Here is a 17,070-nt window from a genome sequence, read left to right as displayed (position 1 = left end):
GTGACAAATTTGAGGTTTTCAGGTGAATTTTTAAGACTTTTTCTAGACCTTGCTTTATCTTCAGGTCATTGCAGTGTATCAGGAAATCCAGTCCCTAAAGCATGATACAGTAGCAGAACCAGAGGACTGTTGGAAAAGCACAGCTTAAGTTAACTTATTTTCCATCTATTTGCCTATTAGTCTTTCTTACCATATGAATCACTCAGCAATTATGACTTACTCAAAAAGTCACTATTTGAAAAGATCTCAAAAACTGTATCACTGATAGGGCAAATGTCAAAAGTACAGTTTTAATAAAATTATTTAACACTTTCTTCTTTGCACCAAGGTTCTATTTGATTCCAGCACGTGAACTTTTGTAGTGCTTGCTGTAAAAATCCTTTCCCATATTTATCCTTGTTTTGGAGTCTTTTTTACCATGCTTTGAAGCAACTGGAAGCGCTGGCAGTTGATAAACTTCTCTGAAAAAAAAACAAACCTGAGGCATCACTGCAACTCAGAAGGAACCAGTCTCCCTCTTGTGGTCTTCTACATAAACAACCTTAACTACATTTGAGAGTTCAGAAATGTCTAAAGAACAGCTTCCTCCCATCAAATATTAACAGAAATTGTAATTAACTCCAATATATCAAGTGTTCCTCCTAGAAAGAATGAGAAAGAGATTGTTTTCACTTTATTTTTATCCACATGGTATTTTCTTGCAGAAAAACCACAGCAATTGAAAATGCAGCACTGTCTCCTGCCTGCCACCACTTGAAAGAAAGTGGGGGGGAAAAAGTTACAGAACAAAGTAGATTAACAAACCTAACAATGGAGATGTTAGGTTTATATATATAAGTGCTACTTAGGTGAACATATAAACTGCAGTTCTAAAATGCTCACACTTCAGTTTACACAATCACATAATGATCTCTACCTTACACACCAATTTTACTCTTCAAAAACCACAGTGGATATGTAAGAACCCTTGCTCACAACTTCCCATGTCATGAGATTAACAAGTCTGACACAAACATAAAAAGAAATTTTGTGCCTTTATTGGAATGGTGTTAGGCTTTAAATACACCAATTTTGATAACCTGATTATTTGGTTTTAATTAGAAATGACACTACAGAACTGCAATACTGGTCCAACAGTCTTGTCTTTACTTTTTTTTTTTTTAAAGCAAGAGATAGTATGAAAATGCACCAAGTAATCAGAAAGCACTAGCAGGCATTGGTTAATCCAAGATACTAGCTTCTTAGTTCCAAAAGCACTCGCATTGTATGGAACCCAGGATTTAGACTGTCATGACTTGCAAGAACTAGCTGCATGACTCATGACTTTTTTTTTTAATTTACTTTCAAGTTGGTCACTGGTAATTTTTTTCCTCAAATATTACAGTTTAATTCATATTTTTCCTCAAAGTATAAAAAAGTATGAAATATAAACAAGCTCCTGCATTGCACCCATGAAAGGGTACAATGGAAGCATTAGAGAGCTGACTATCTACACACCATCAAATCCATCAAATCTTGGATAATTCATTAATATACAAAATACCAGGGCACAGAAAGAACTAAAATTCACTTTTTTGTTTTGTTACACACAGGTTCAAATAATCAATCTAAAGATAAAACGTGATCATTTTGGCTTTCCACTATATCCGCATGTTGAGACACTTATTAAAATAATCCTGCTTAATTGTGTTCGGTCTTTATCTTATTGTCAAGTCATGTTTGTTATCTTAATACCAGCCATCAGACAAACAAGTAATCAGAAAGATGCCTCCTCCTCCCCACCTCCCTGTCCCTGACCCCTCTGAGGTCAGCTTTAAGACATGACTCCAAACACAGGGTTGTGACGACAGATGCTAGGACCAATCTCTTCATAATCTTTTTTGGTATGGCATACTTGGTAGAACTCAGGCTGTAATGGGAAGCAGAAAAAAAAATAAAATAGTAAATGGTACATAGATCTTATTTGAACATTTATGTAGCAAATGGGAACAAATACAAGTGACTTCGAAGTCCTGAAATTAGTATCACATCACACATGGCTAAATACCAATGCAAACCATGTATTTTGTCACAAAACTAAAATGCACTATCTAACAACTCACACAAAACTGTAGTTCAGCTTTCATTTGCTCTTTCAAACCTTCCCAGCCTAATGCAAAAATTTCAAAGGGGGCAGGTAGGGTGTACTTGCTACCTGAGGCCTATCAGGAATCCCCCAACCACAGTTTATAAGAAGTGAAGGAGAGAGGAGAAGTCCCAAAGCACAGCCAGAATGACTGAAACATGCTCAGTTTTACAGCCAACTTACTGTGGAAGCCAGCATTGATCCTCCAAACCAAACAGCATATCTTTGCATGTGGTGTGTAATGACTTGCACATCAATGGGCTTAGGCTATAAATGGAAAAGAAAAGAAAAGGAAACATTAAAGTCACTTTTGCTGGTAAAAATCAGAAAGTTATTTTTTTAATTTTCATGTCATTATTTTAACAAAGCATCAGTTGCAGATCCATTGAAAGCTTAGCTAGGGGCATTACAGTCACAGTCCTGCTTTTCAAAACTACAGCCCTCATTCCAGTTAGCCTCTTTCCCCTCCGTATCCACACAAACATCCATTCCTTACTTACGCTTGTGTGTACACAAGTTTCAGAAAGAAATAACTTCTTTCTTTCAGTTCAACCTGCTGAAATCTGAACACTTTGAAACAGTATCTAGAATTATTTGCAACACATTTGCAAAATTGAAGCCAGAGATTCCTTGCAATGTTAAGAAGGAAGAATCACATAAGGCTCCTTACTCACGTCCTGCTTCCTTACTAAATGGTAAAAGACTAGTAAGGAGAACCGAGAATTACCTAGGTTACTGCAAGCAGATAATTGTACATAACTGAAATTTCAGACTTCTCTACATTGCATATTATGGAGCAACACTGGGGGTTTTAAGGATTGTTTGAGCTCACCTAGCTAGATTACTAAGAAAAAATGAGGAAAATTACTTCAATCTTGCCTTAAAAGGAAAAAACACAATAATTTTTGTCTCTGCTAATATATTTTATGTATGCAGGCTCAACAGAAAAAAATATCAAAAGTTAGACCAGAGGTCAAAGGTGGAAAGAACAAAAATAAGAGATCATGCAGTTTAGTGATAACACAAAGTGATTTCATAGGATAATTGAGGTGGGAAAGGACCCCAGAAGATCTCTAGTTCAGCCTCTGACTCTAAGCAGCGTCAGCTACAAAGCCAGAGGAAGTTGCTCAGTTTTATTCAGCCGAACCTCAAAAACCTTCAAGGATGGAGACTGTGTAACCTCTCTGGGCAGCTTGTTCCAACGCCTGATTATCCTCCTGAAGAATAAGTTTTCCTTTTATCCAAGCTGAACCTCTTCTGTTGTCCTTAAAGTGCCACCACTCAGCAACGTCAAATGGCCTGGTCCCACTTTCTTGTTCATCTTCCCACACACACTGAGGGGCTGCTATGAGGACCCCCAAAGCCTCCTCTTCTCTAAGCAAGCCAGTTTTCTCAGCTGCACTTCACACAAGTGCTCCAGTCCTGTGAGGACTCTGATGGCTCAACAACGAGCTTGCTTCAGCTCTCTAAGTTTAAAAGACCAGGGATGATGATTTACAAGTAATCAACAAGCATTTAGCACATAAAAAGCTGGGGAAGGACCCACTGCTTTTACAACAGGCATTGTTCATTCATTAGCTAAAACTGATTCAGTTCAGTAATAATGGACAGGCAGCAGAAATGCATACCTAGGGAAATAGTACTGTAGCTTCCTACAATGAAATATACGTATCAATATTTTCCAATAGCAGCCTACAACTCTCTGAAACATATGAATCTCTGAAAAGCTTCTATAAGAACTTGAAATAAAAATGAAGACATTTCAATGAAAAAAAACAAACAAAATATATTGCAATTATGTTATTTTTGCCTTCTTTTTTTTCCAGGTAATGAGGGAGAAAAAGATGCTTGCTCAAGTAGCTGCCAGAACTTACCTTCAGTCTCCCACCACTAAGTTCTTCACTAAGTTTCAGTCTGGCATCAACAGTCCTTTTCAAGTCTCGCTGTAAACGGCGACCAAAGTCCCTGAACATGGTTGAGCCTCCAGAGAGGACAATATTCTGTTTTGAGTAACAACAATTATTAACTGCTGCTGAAAATGTAAGTCTCTTACTTTATTCAGTTCTCAAATCCTAAATATCACAAGACAGCTTTTAAGATTACAGTTACTTCAAGTTTTATATTATCTAATGCTTAAGCATGGCAGATTATGAATTATCAAAGAGGTGATTACATTAAAATTGGGTGTACATCTCACTTCTTTCAGATTTATCTCCCTTCTTTCTTCTGCTTTTAACTAAGAGTTTGAGTAATGAAACATCACATCCTGAAAAAGTGTAAAATAACACAAAACCTTCTGCATATTGGGACACATTTGTAGAAAAACAGTTGATTTGTAGTTGAGTTTTTTTAATAGCATTTCAAATAGTATTTCAAGATAAAGCACAATCCTCTAAAACAAATATTGAAAACTTCATTATAGCTACTGACCTTATACAGAGGACGTCTAACATCAATGGGACAATTCTGAATAACTTCATCTACTACTTCTGAGATTGGTTGTGTAAAGTCAGGATTAGCAAACTACAATCAAGAAAAAAACAGATGAGTTAGCAGGTCCACATAATACAAAGGAAAGAGGGTAAAGAGGATGGTTCTCCTCTTCCCTTTTTCTATTATATAAGAGATTTCACAGAATCTTTAGGGTGGTTGGAAGGGACCTCAAAAGATCATCCACTCCAACCCCCCTGCCAGAGCAGGATCACCTAGAGCTATCATCTAAAATGCACCCAAAGCAACAAGCATAAAGAATTCAAATCAGCTTACCTCAGGATGGAAGAAAATCTCTGGCCCCAGGAATCTCTCATAGCCAACATCAATGGTAAACTCTTTCTTTGAGATAGCATTAATTCCAGTATACTGTTTAATCCACTTTGTACCATCTGTGTCATACTTGTTAAATTCTTTTACTAAGTCTGGGCATACATAACTGAAGCGTTCCTGAAAATTGAATATGTACAGTTAGATGGTATGAACTTTAAATAAGTGCAGTCATTTCAACTTTTAGGAATACGAGTTTCATGAGTTTCATACTGGCAGATACTGAACAGACCTCAAAAGCAGCTGAGCTGACACTTACTGTAATACAGTCAACTAATGGCTCTGCTACTACAAATCATTTCTGTGCAGCACTGAAAGCAGCACATCTTGCTGAGCTAAATTATTTTTCTTCTATTTTTCCTCTCAACTTCTACAATGGTGAGAAATTAATTCTAAAGTAGATTGAAGAATTGCCATAGAAACAAGGTTTTGGTGTACTTTAAACTGAATGTCTTTCAGAATAGCTTTGTTCTATAAAAGGGGATATAATGACATTCAGAAAGAATAAAAGAGTAATTACAGCTCTTCACATTACACACCCCACCAAGAACATTTCCTACTGGATATTACAATAGTAAGAGAGGGAAGAGAAAGGGGAGACTACAAGTCAAGAGTGAAATTCTAGGCCAAATTCAGTATAACCCAAATGTATACCTCAAGTTTAAGGTACTTCATGGTATTATATTATTTAAACATTTAACTATTATTTAGAAATGGAGAACCACTAGTAGAAAGGATATGATTTTGAGAGATTATTGTATTTAAAAAATAAGTATCAAGCTCTGACCTAAAATAAGCTTAACATCTGCAATGTTCACATTACCTTCACTGCTTTAGCTGTTTCCAAGGATTGTTCAGGAGGAATTCCTACTTCTCTCTCCCTCAGCAACTGCTGGATGAAGTATGTGATATCTCGCCCAGCAATTGGAATGTGTTTGATACAGCTGCCAATCACATATCCTTCAGCCTGTAAAGAAAATTAATTGGGAGAAAGACATTGACAAGAACTCTTCAACAAAGCTCAGAAGGGAGAGGGAAGAGATGGAGTCTAAACTCCTATTCACTCCCTGTAATTGTGAGATTGAAGCCCTTTAAGACTACTTTAATTAATTACCAGCAATCCAATCCTTCAGTAGCTTTATTTTACTTGTGCTTCACTTTGTATTGGTTCATAATTCTTACAAGGTTAGGAGGAACAGAAAGGTCACTAGTACATAAGGCAGACAAACAACTATACTCACTATTCCTTGGCCTTTATTTTCTCTTCAAAATGAGGTTACTCTTACCAAAAAGGTCAAGGAACCTTGTATCATGAAATATTATTTTAGAATAAATGATGTGGCTCTGGAGTCACAGCCACTGATGTAAGACATTACAATCCACATGAACCAAAATTAATTTTCTGAAAGCAGGGAGAAAATGTATCATTTCAGCACATTAATTGAGATTGCTTAGAACATCAGACTGGCCCATCCTCATCCATCAATCTACCCTTCTAAGTCACACTTACCCTGCAGGTCAGTACAAGGGCATTAAAAATATCTGGTCTAAATGGAGAAGCCAAAAGTGTTCAACATCACCAGACCTGCTACATCCAAGCAGATTAATCCAGCTATCACTAACATTAAATACCTAAAATTTCTTACATTAATATAAAATGTTCTAACACAGAAAATAATAAGGTCATGAAGAACACCACTATTGTAAGCTTAACCAGAGATGATTGTTAATTTCTCTTTATTATAAAAGTTTTTATACTATTACTGTCAATTTGTTCAACATGTTTAAGGATTCCAGAAATCAAGTGATCTGACTCTAAAGGAGCTTAACACTCCAAGGGATATAGAATACCTACTCTTACTTCAACTAAAAAAAACCCAACAAACCCACAAATTGGGAAACGTTCCACTGCTTTAAACAGGAATTTGAATAACCAAGCACGTTTTTTTAAAGTTTACCTATAAAATGTTTGAAATGTCAATTATTAAAAATATGCCATCTTGGATAAGTAGTCTGAACAAAGACTTATTTATTCCACCAAGATTAATAACAGATTGTTCCATCACAGCACATCTTTGATCACTGCCAATGCTACTATTTGGTATAAGAAATGGTTTTTAAACATTGAAGTTACTGTGGCATGATAAAGCTTTGTATAAATTTTTAATCTTAAAACTGTAACCTTCATTTTGAAAAGAAAAATGCATCTGGTGTTAGACATGCATTTAACTTGCCAAGGAAAGATGGACAGAGAAACATGATACCAGCCTCTTGAAATAAAGAGCACCATTAAATGTTCCAATCATACAATGTCAAATATGTAGCTTTATAGAAGAAAATACATGCCTAAAACAAAACCAACAATTGGAAATTGTTAAGAAATATGCAGCTATAAATGTTATTTAATAAAGCATCTTATGATCATACTAATTTTTGCTTTTGATATATTGCAACAGATATTCAACATTAATTAACCTTAGGGGTTTTTTATTTCAGTCTGATAGGAATTTTCTTTTCGCTTGTATTGCTGATGCAGGATAGCATACTACCTAATGTTGGTCAATTTATGGAGGAAAACTGTAAACAAAATACGCAATATTTGAGGGAGATGTAGCAATTCCTATTTTTATATTAACTAAACAAAAAATTTCCTGAACTTTTTGGACTACTGTAAAGAGCATATTCACTCTTCCCAGCAAAGCAAACTAGAAATATGACAAAGCAATACAATTTAATTGACTACTCAAGCATGGCCTTGGCAAATCACCTTTTGAAAGTCACAAAAAATAATATGCCCTGACAAACTCGGGATGCAGAGAACTTGTTTGTGTTTCTGCACTACAAAATAAACAAAAACTCCACAACCCTGGAAATGATCTGACATTTTTGAAGATGCCAAGCTGTAAATAAGTCTATGTAAGTGGAAATTTCAGATATTACAGGAGAAACTGTTCTCTGCTTAAAATGTTTGTAAAGTTTTGATGGATACTTACAACAGGAATAACATGGGTGACACCGTCACCACTGTCTATAACTGTGCCGGTCAGTGTTCGTTCTCCTACTTGTCTTGACGTCCAAGATGCAGCTAAGGCAAGGACAGCCTTGTAGAAGACACACAGAAAGCAAATCTTGATAAAACCACTGCATTGCAGCTCCCACCTTCCACCACCCCTCCCAACAACACCCAGACTGACATCCTCATGGTAACTTAAGGCATGGAAACTGATTTAGTAAAATTACATACGTGTACACAACAGCTTACAGAACAGGGCCTGCATAAATGTGGGGTTTGTTTCCTAGAGGTTTTTTTAGCCATCTTCCAGCAAACATATTTTTTGCTACTTCCTGTTTATGAGGGATTTAATTCTTGGCCTAATACCAAGATGATGATGTGGTGTGTTGTTTGGATTTTAATTTATGATGCAACATGTACTATACTTCTCTACAGGTATCAAAAGAACAGTATCTAGACTAACAGACAACAGAATCAATGCATATCAAACATCTACTGGTTGAACTCCTAACCCAAAGTACATAAAAGTATTCCTAACATCACTCAGTTCTTGTAGTGAAATTAGCTTTAGCTCAGGGAGAAATGCTTTAGCTCTAACATTCAACAGCCCTGCACTTACCTGAACAGCAATATATAGCCCTGGAACATTGAAAGACTCAAACATGATTTCAGCAGTATATTCTCTGTTTTCTGGAGTATTTAACGGAGGCTCAGTCTGTGAGACAAGGAAAAACAAACAAGTTTTACTTACATTCAAATCAAACACTTGACTTAAAAATTACAACTGCCAAATTCTAAATTTTGAAAGATGAGTCATTCAACAACAATGGCATGTAAAAATAGTAATGTGCAAAGGGTGCTTTTAAATGACACAATTAAGAAAATGTAGAAACTCCTCTGACAATAACAGAATTTACGCAAGAACATGATGATTGAATGAAAAGAGAAAAATAGAAGTGCAATAAAAACATTACAGTAATTACTGCTTAGGAATTTACATTGATAACTCCTTTTGTGAGTTGGTTAGCTCATCACAACTTTTCATTTCACTGAAAGAATCAAGGACTATCAAGCTAAAAACGTCAAAGGATCCAGTTGAGTGTATTTAAAGAATAGCAATTATTTTGAAAAATTCTCAGTGATTCATTGAAGGAAAAAGCTGTTTTTCTTCAGAAAACAATCACTTTAAAATAAGTTGATATGACCAGCTGTAGAAATGTACACAACTGAGAGAAGCTAGCAACAACACACAGTGTGCTGTAATAGTATGATATAATTTTCATTAAAATACCAAACATACTGAAGTATCTCAAAGTGCATTTTGAGTAGTGCTACAGAATATCTGAGAACAAAATGTAAGTCTGGAAAATTTCAGGTGATTTATATTTACTTCTGTTTTCAACATAAGCATATTCCTAGTTAAGAATTATTATGTAAGCCAGCACAAACATTCTTACTAGTCATATACAATTCTGTAAGTAGGACATCGTTTTACCTACCAAAAGAAAATAATGGTCCTCGGGTTCTGCCCTTAGATACTTAAAGATTACTTGCTCCATAAACCTCTCCATTAAGTCCCAGTCTTCAACTATGCCATGGCGGATGGGCCACTGTTGCAGAACATCAAAATTTTAGTTGGTTTCAACTGCAGTAAAAGCATATAACCTACATATGCAAGAGACCCTGCTAGACACCTATCCAAAAATCATTCTAACCTTGAATACCCAAGAAAAAACACTGCACTTTTCTCAGTACAACAGAATGGCGGCACTTGGGTACACCCAAGGTCCCCCCAAGCATTCTCTGATGTTGCTGACAGAAGATGCCAAGGAACGTGAAAGAATAGGATATTTCCTCTTAACACTCTCCCAGCCTCCCCTTCACTTCAGAAGAAATATATATTCACCTACTTTTTTGCAAAGGTCAACAAAAACTAATACCAAACCTTATTTTCCATTACTACAGAGTTAATAAGAAAATAAGATTAAAATTAACCAAAAATGCATTAATGAGAAGCTGTTTACTGCATAACTGATGCTTTGTAAAGATCATTGGGAGATTATCTTAAACATTTCTCTTAATACCTTGGTTGCATAAGTTGGTTTCTCTATTGCTTCATCCCCGATAAAGAAGTCTAAATCATCAACACCTTTCAAAACCCTTCTCTGTGCTTGATCAACCACTTTTGCAGATTCTTTGATAGCAATACCTTTAACACAGAACACAAACACCAATGCAGATCATACATCCTGTATCAAAAAAGGAAATACTCAAGAATAGGAGCACACTGTAATTATATTCACCCTTTATTTCAGGTAAAAGCATAGAAAAGCTAAATAAAACACAGATAATTTGAATTCTAATCATAGGTAAACATAATAAGGATTTATAAAGTAACACAAAGAAAATCTAAATATAGACTTGTTAGACACTTAACATTCAGAGAGAAAATATAAAAAGAATCACTAAGGGTATATCCCTCATTTTATTTGACAAGTGTGCTACTTTTCTGCACATTCCTCTACCAATAATAATGATAATACTAGTAAAGGAATGCAGTTGTAGAAGTTGTATGAAGAGCAAGAAATAAAACATATTCCCCCTAGATAATTTAATTACTTCACTAGCATCGGTTTCATTTCTGGAAATATTATGAAAATGAGATAGAACACACAAAAGGGTCTGAACAGCAACCAAATAAGCAAGAAACACATACAAAAGGAGGAAGGAAGAAGTAAGAGAAAAAGACATACAGAAAAAAATTAGACAAAAATAAAAACAGCCTTTTTAAAAGGACATAAATTTGTATGGCCACACGATGCAGCTTTAGATGCTTTAAAACAGATTTTCACAAAGTCTATGTTCAATTTCTTCCTTTATACTCTACTCCTATCTCACTGTTAAGAACAAGATGGAGATAACTGGCAGAAGTTAAGAGCTTGTATCTTGGCAATTTATTCCTTCCAGGATTACTACTCATCATAAATAAATAATTTTAAAAAGGTTTTCAGCAAAAAAAATACTGGCTAAGGCTAAACACAGGATCCTGGAAAGATGGATCCCTGATTAGATATCATAGGATCACAGATGTTGCCTTCTCTCATCTTTTGCACCAGCCCCATGGCTACCAGGGTTGCAGTGGCAGCAATACCTGCTGTATTTTTTCTAAGTCTTAATAATTGCCTTTAAACACAACCCTTCACGTAAATTAGGGAATCCATATATATAAGCATTAATATCAGCCTCAAATATTCAAATTTGTGATCCAACAGGTCTTAAAAGGCAGAATTATTTTGCTAATTCACACATTTAGGTTGGAAAAGACCTTTAAGATCAAGTCTAACAGTAAACCTAACACTGCCATGTCCCACCACTAAACCATGTCCCTCAGCACCACTTCTACACATCTTTTAAATACCTCCAGGGATGGTGACTCCACTACTTCCATGGGCAGCTTGTTCCAGTGCCTGACAAACCTTTCCATTAATATTTTTTTTCCTAACATCAAATCTAAACCTCCTGTGTAACAACTTGAGGCCATTTCCTCTTGTCCTATCACTTGTTACTTGGGAGAAGGGACCAACAACCTCCTCATTCCAACCTCCTTTCAGGCAGTTGTAGAGAGTGATAAGGTTTCCCTTCAGCCTCCCTAATTCTCACCTTCAGAAGATGATCTGTTTGCTCACAACTACAGCTAAAAAAGTTATGAAAATAGCACAAGGCCACCAGACACACGGCAGCAGAGCTACAGGGTCTGGAAATCAACAGCATGCTAGGGTAAAGTGCCATTAGTTCATTGATGCTCCCCATCCTTCTCCCTTCTCTTCCCATGAAGGACAAAAAAAGCAGAGCTGCCCAGCCACAGTTAAATGTTGTGAAAGACTTAACAGGATAAAACAAAAGACATTATTTTGAGCTCTTCAGGAAGAAAACTGAATCATACTGTAACTGCTGTAGCAGCTTATAGAAGAGGAGAGAGGAAGCAGAAGGCTGGAGGAAGCTGAAAGCATGAGGGGTAGATAGGAAGTAGAACCTAAAACTGTGGAAAGGAGATGTTGCAAGGCCAGAAGTTGCTGCAAGTGAAACGAAGAATCTTGCCAAATATTTTTCAGGTCATCGTTATAGAGCTCACATACTTTGGGAAAATTTTCTGTACAGATGTGTGTTATCTTCAAGAAGTTTCAAGTAAAACATCATCACTTGCCCCAGGATTATAGAAACTTTCAAGTCAAACTGGTTCCACCCTGGTATAAGCCTAAAAGAAGATGGGAACTCTCAATATTTTGCTGATGTAGAGGTCAGCCTGTTCAGTCCTGGTTTTGAAAGTCAGATATGAGAAAGAAACAACCTGAATCAAGAATTATATCCTGAAAATATAAACAAGAAAATCAATCTTGCTGAAACCAGAGCTAAGCTACTGTGGTGCCTGAGGATGGGCAGCACTCCAGTGGTATCACAGAGTGTTTGCCTTTGATTTGCTTGGCACAAGAATTAAGAGCTTTCAGAAAAAAAGGGGACATACTTGTATCAAATCAAATTTTGTGCTCTGCCACTACTCAAGCCATTTGGTTATTTAAAGGTAAAAAAAAGACATATAAACTATCACAAACTGAAATAGATAACAAATAAAGGGAACTACTGGGTACCAAAATTAAGTGAATTCCTACTTTAACATACAGCAGGAAAAAAAGGATTAAGTGAATAAAAATCAAGTAGAATTCATTATCTGCTAAGATCTAAAAGCAATCAGGGAAGAAAAGCAGTGCAACTAAGTCTCTTCAAAATTTGGCCGAATATATTATCATTCACTTCACTTTTCAAGCAAGCATTTGTCATCTCTACAGAAGCATATTCAGAAACACAACATAGGAGTAGTGGGAGATAAAAATTTGTTAAGAGCAGGAGCAAGACAAGGAGTAAGTGAACAAGACAGAAGGAATGCTGCTCGAACCTGCTTAACAGCAAACATTTTTGAGAAAACCAAATTGTTAACATGCAACCACCACTGCTGGAAGTCAAAGGAGAAACCACACCATTTTTCCTCTGTGGATAGTATTAAGGAAATTAAAGACATTAAAGTGCTTTGAAAAGATCCACAGATTTTGAAAACATTTTACTTTGAAATTAGATACTGCTATGTTCTATTTTCATTTCTCTAACGTGGACTACAACTGGGCTATTTTACTCATTTGAGGCAGAAAATTAACCCACTCGTGCAGTTCATGTAATTATCTAACTTGGATTACATTACAAATGAGGAAAATGCCTTTTCCTTTAAGAGAATTGCAGTCAAGGACCATTTCAGCTGCGACGAGAGTGCTTTCTTTAAAAAACACACCACATTATATCAAAAAGCTGTCAAAAAAAGAATCTCATTTCTTCCCATCCTTTTCTACTTCAATAGCACCCCTGTTGCATAAATTTCTCTGCTTAGTGATCCGACTGGTCATTTCATTCCCAGAATTTGTTTAAAGTGTCACAATACTTCTTCTCCTTCTTTGGAACAAGAAAGTGATTTTAAAATTGACTAAATCAAATTTGAAGACACAAAAAAAGGATGCAAACTCTATTTATCTGAAATTAAATCATCATTTGCCAATTTTTAATTTAAAAACTGCCATGAAGTTTAGAGAGCAATTTCAGGTTTTTTCCAATCCTTCATCAACTTTTTTTTTAAAATCTAATGTTAAAACTACTTCTTGTATTAAAAACAAAATTGTAGAGTATATTTTACATGCCACTGAAATAAACCAAATCAATTTCAATTGAAAAACCAAACAACTAAAGAACTACATATAGAAGAGAATGACAGGATTCTATCACTTGTATGAAAACAGGAGAATGCATTAAGGGAATTAACCTTAGCTTTTCATGAAAATTGCTTTTTGAGGAATGTTTTCTAGAAAAAATTAACATAGGTAGAGCCTGAACTAAGAAGTTCTATTTTAGAGCAACTATGCTTAATATTAAGTCTAGCTCTTTTCCTGTTGCATTTACAAGAAAAACTGGGTGTAGTAATTATTCCTTTTTAGCAGGATGTAATACATGATTACTTTGGCACAGATGAACAAGGACAAAATGCCAAGTGGTGTAAAGGTCAAAAGGTGAAGTATTTCTAAAGGAAGCTGATTGAGTTCCACTCTCTGGAGTAGAGCCTTATCACTTCAAGTGGGAGAAACAGTTCAGGAGACAGGGACTGAATAAGCAATTTCACATGTAAAAAAAAAAATAATTAAATGTTTTCAAGTTCTATTTACAAAACACAGCAAATTAACATAGCTGTGATACAGAAAAATACCAAGTATAACATTTTAAACCCTAAAATACTGCAACATCCCATTTTCTTTTTCTAATTAAAATCCACTAAACTTTAACCTGAGACCTCATTAATAAGGGAAAAACCTTCTAAAAAGTAAATATAGTCACACTACTGTATTCCAATAAGGTTTCAATTTCCAATATATTAACTTTAAACATTAGTGTACCATTTTAATGAATATATCTTTCCAAAGTGAGCATCCATAGCATAACAGAACACAGTCATGTTATCACTCTGTGTCATCACTCAGAGGTATTTTCAAGTTGGCCATTTTAAACTTTTTTTACATAGCATGTTATAGGAACTCAAAGTGTAACTTCACCATTCATAAGTAATAAATACTTACATGAAGGAATAATGAACTGGGGCTCAGTATTACCAGCATATCCAAGCTTTGTATACCTATTGAGGAAAAAAAAAGATTAGGTTATAATATTTAATACTACAAGCACCAAAGATAACTCCTTTTTTAATTAACATGCCCCTCTTCCCCTTTAAAAAAAGATCCACTGACCTTACTTGGGAAAAAAAAAACATAACAGCCCAAAACAAAACAACCAAAGAACTTCTTTTTTTAAAAGGTAAAACAATGCTCCCTACACAAATCAAGATAACCATCATTCCTAACTTCTACTCTAGTAACATTTTACTAGAGAACACACAGTATGTAACTCAATTTATCAATGCTTGGAAGTATAATTTAGGATCAGAGTGGTTCTCCCCTGCTCAGCAGCTACCAATTCTATAGAAATATTTTCTCATAACAAGTGTTAGTGGTAGAAGTGCTTTTGTAAGTGTTAACTATATGGGGAAAAACTTCCCTTTCCCATGGCCTGAAAGCTGGGCTGGCCATCACTACTCCATAAGTGTTTCCCAAGATCTGTTATAGTAGGTGGCAGGTAATGACAGCTGAAAGTAACAGTGGTAGCAAAAGAAATTCCATCTAACCAATTGTCAACAGTCTTGTAAACGTGTTTAGCAAGACCAAGGAAAGCAAGAAAAAAATAACCACACACCTGATTTCCAGAACGTGCTATGGAGATATATATCACTTTCACTGTCACAATGAAAGGAAACTGAAGAAATTACCAATGTATTCATGGTAAATAACTACAGAACTCACAGTACCCAAACTATCCAGCTGCTAGAACTGCTGTACCTACACAAGAGTTACAGCCTACACACAAGTTTTTCACAAACACAACAAAGTTCTCATTTTCTTTATACAGTCAGACAGCTGTACTAACAAAATTAGCACCATCAGCAAAAGCATTAAACACTCCAGTAGCACCTCTGCAATTTTCAGCTCTCTGATACAAACCTGGAAGATCTTAAGCAGCGTAAGGCAGTACTAATTTTAACAACCTACAAATGTATGTCAATAAGACAGGAAAATGCCTGGCAACAAACACAGTAAGAGGTTGGCTTTTACAGGCTAGAAGAGGACTGCTGCTGCAGTAGGTTTTGGCATGATGCTACTGATGCACAACCTGCTCACGTGTTCATTAATGCCCACACAATTTCAGTTGCTGACATTACTTGCACTCATTAGTGCTGGGCCAGGAGAAATGTATCCTCATCAAAAGCAGAGCGTATTTCTCTCTAAATAAAGCAGGTAGCACAGGACAAAAATGCTTTGCAAGAGAAGTATATTCAAAGCTGTAGACCTGACTTGGTATGTAGCAGTTGGGAGTAACCATGCAAAAAAAAAAAAACTTGACTTCATATTGATCAAACAGAAATGTACGCTGAAAAAGAAAACTTCACAGCCAAAATAAGAAATATAATAGAAAAAAGAAGCTAAATATCAGAAAGAAATTCACACTGCATGAAGAGATCATCATTATGCACTGTATGTGCCTGAACTCAGGACACAACTCAGATTTTGCAGACTCAAGTTACACATTTTTTTGAACTATCATCTTAGATATCTAGTTCCTAAAAGAAATTTCAATAACTCAAAAATCTGATGCATCCATAACCTGTCATGCAAAATAAAACTCTTCACTATATATCTATATTGTTTTAAGCAGTTTCTAGTTCCACAAGAAAACCAACAACCATTGACTCACTTCCTCTATCTTCCCCTGCAAATCAAGAACTGCAGCATGCAGCTTTTAAAGCTACATCTACCCAGGAACTTTGGAGCCCGAAGGCTACAGAAACCTACAACTAGATCAGAAGTGCCTCAACAAGCAAAGAAGTTAAAGTAATTTTTATTATTAAACTCAGTATTTGAAAGAAGACAGAAGCTAAGCTGTTGCAGGTAACAGGCTACTCAGCTGCTCGAAGTGTGGAGACTGCCCAGCACACACACACACACAGCCAACAGACTGAAAGAAAAACAGCCAAGTGAAATGCATTTTAGATAAAAAGGCCACATTCAGACATAAAATCAGCATATCTAAAAATACTATGACCTACTCAGCAAGAAGTCTCCTGACTCATGAAAAAAAGAAAAGTTCCATTTTCAGGCCTTCAAAAAAAAAGGAAAAACCCACATGGCTCCTGTCTGAGTATTGAAGTATTCACAGTATCACTCTGGTTGGAAAAGACCTTCAAGATCATCGAGTCCAACCACTACCCTAACTCTGCCACGTCCACCACTAAACCCTGTCCCCTGGCACCACATCTGTCTTTTCAGATGTCTCCAGGATTGGTGGCTTAACCACCTCCTGGGACAGCCTGGATCACCAGACTATTCCAGCATCAAGTCTCCAATGTAGCCTCCAATGCAAAGCTTCACATTAGTGTACCAGGACTTCCTTGTCTTGCTCTCCCTTCCACAACAGG

The 17,070-nt window shown here is 36.0% G+C and overlaps 1 protein-coding gene across 1 annotated transcript in view; it reads right to left on the bottom strand.

The window, feature by feature from the left end:
• Positions 1-633: 633 nt before the first annotated feature.
• ACTR3 (ARP3 actin-related protein 3 homolog (yeast)) overlaps positions 634-17,070 on the bottom strand; it is a 41,063-nt gene continuing 24,626 nt past the window's right edge. Inside the window, exons 3-13 of the mRNA XM_010000400.1 lie at positions 14,624-14,679; positions 10,043-10,167; positions 9,458-9,568; positions 8,578-8,673; positions 7,939-8,046; positions 5,769-5,912; positions 4,892-5,065; positions 4,556-4,648; positions 4,000-4,125; positions 2,309-2,392; positions 634-1,909 (exon numbers count right to left, since the gene is read on the bottom strand). Coding sequence (XP_009998702.1) covers positions 1,814-1,909; positions 2,309-2,392; positions 4,000-4,125; positions 4,556-4,648; positions 4,892-5,065; positions 5,769-5,912; positions 7,939-8,046; positions 8,578-8,673; positions 9,458-9,568; positions 10,043-10,167; positions 14,624-14,679 — 1,213 coding nt within the window. The 3' untranslated portion in view covers positions 634-1,813. The remainder of the gene's footprint in view (positions 1,910-2,308; positions 2,393-3,999; positions 4,126-4,555; positions 4,649-4,891; positions 5,066-5,768; positions 5,913-7,938; positions 8,047-8,577; positions 8,674-9,457; positions 9,569-10,042; positions 10,168-14,623; positions 14,680-17,070) is intronic.

Source organism: Chaetura pelagica, unplaced genomic scaffold (assembly GCF_000747805.2).
Source record: "Chaetura pelagica isolate M959 unplaced genomic scaffold, ChaPel_1.0 scaffold386, whole genome shotgun sequence".
In the NCBI taxonomy this organism is placed as follows: Eukaryota; Metazoa; Chordata; class Aves; order Apodiformes; family Apodidae; genus Chaetura; species Chaetura pelagica.
This window is presented reverse-complemented; position numbering and strand designations above follow the sequence as displayed.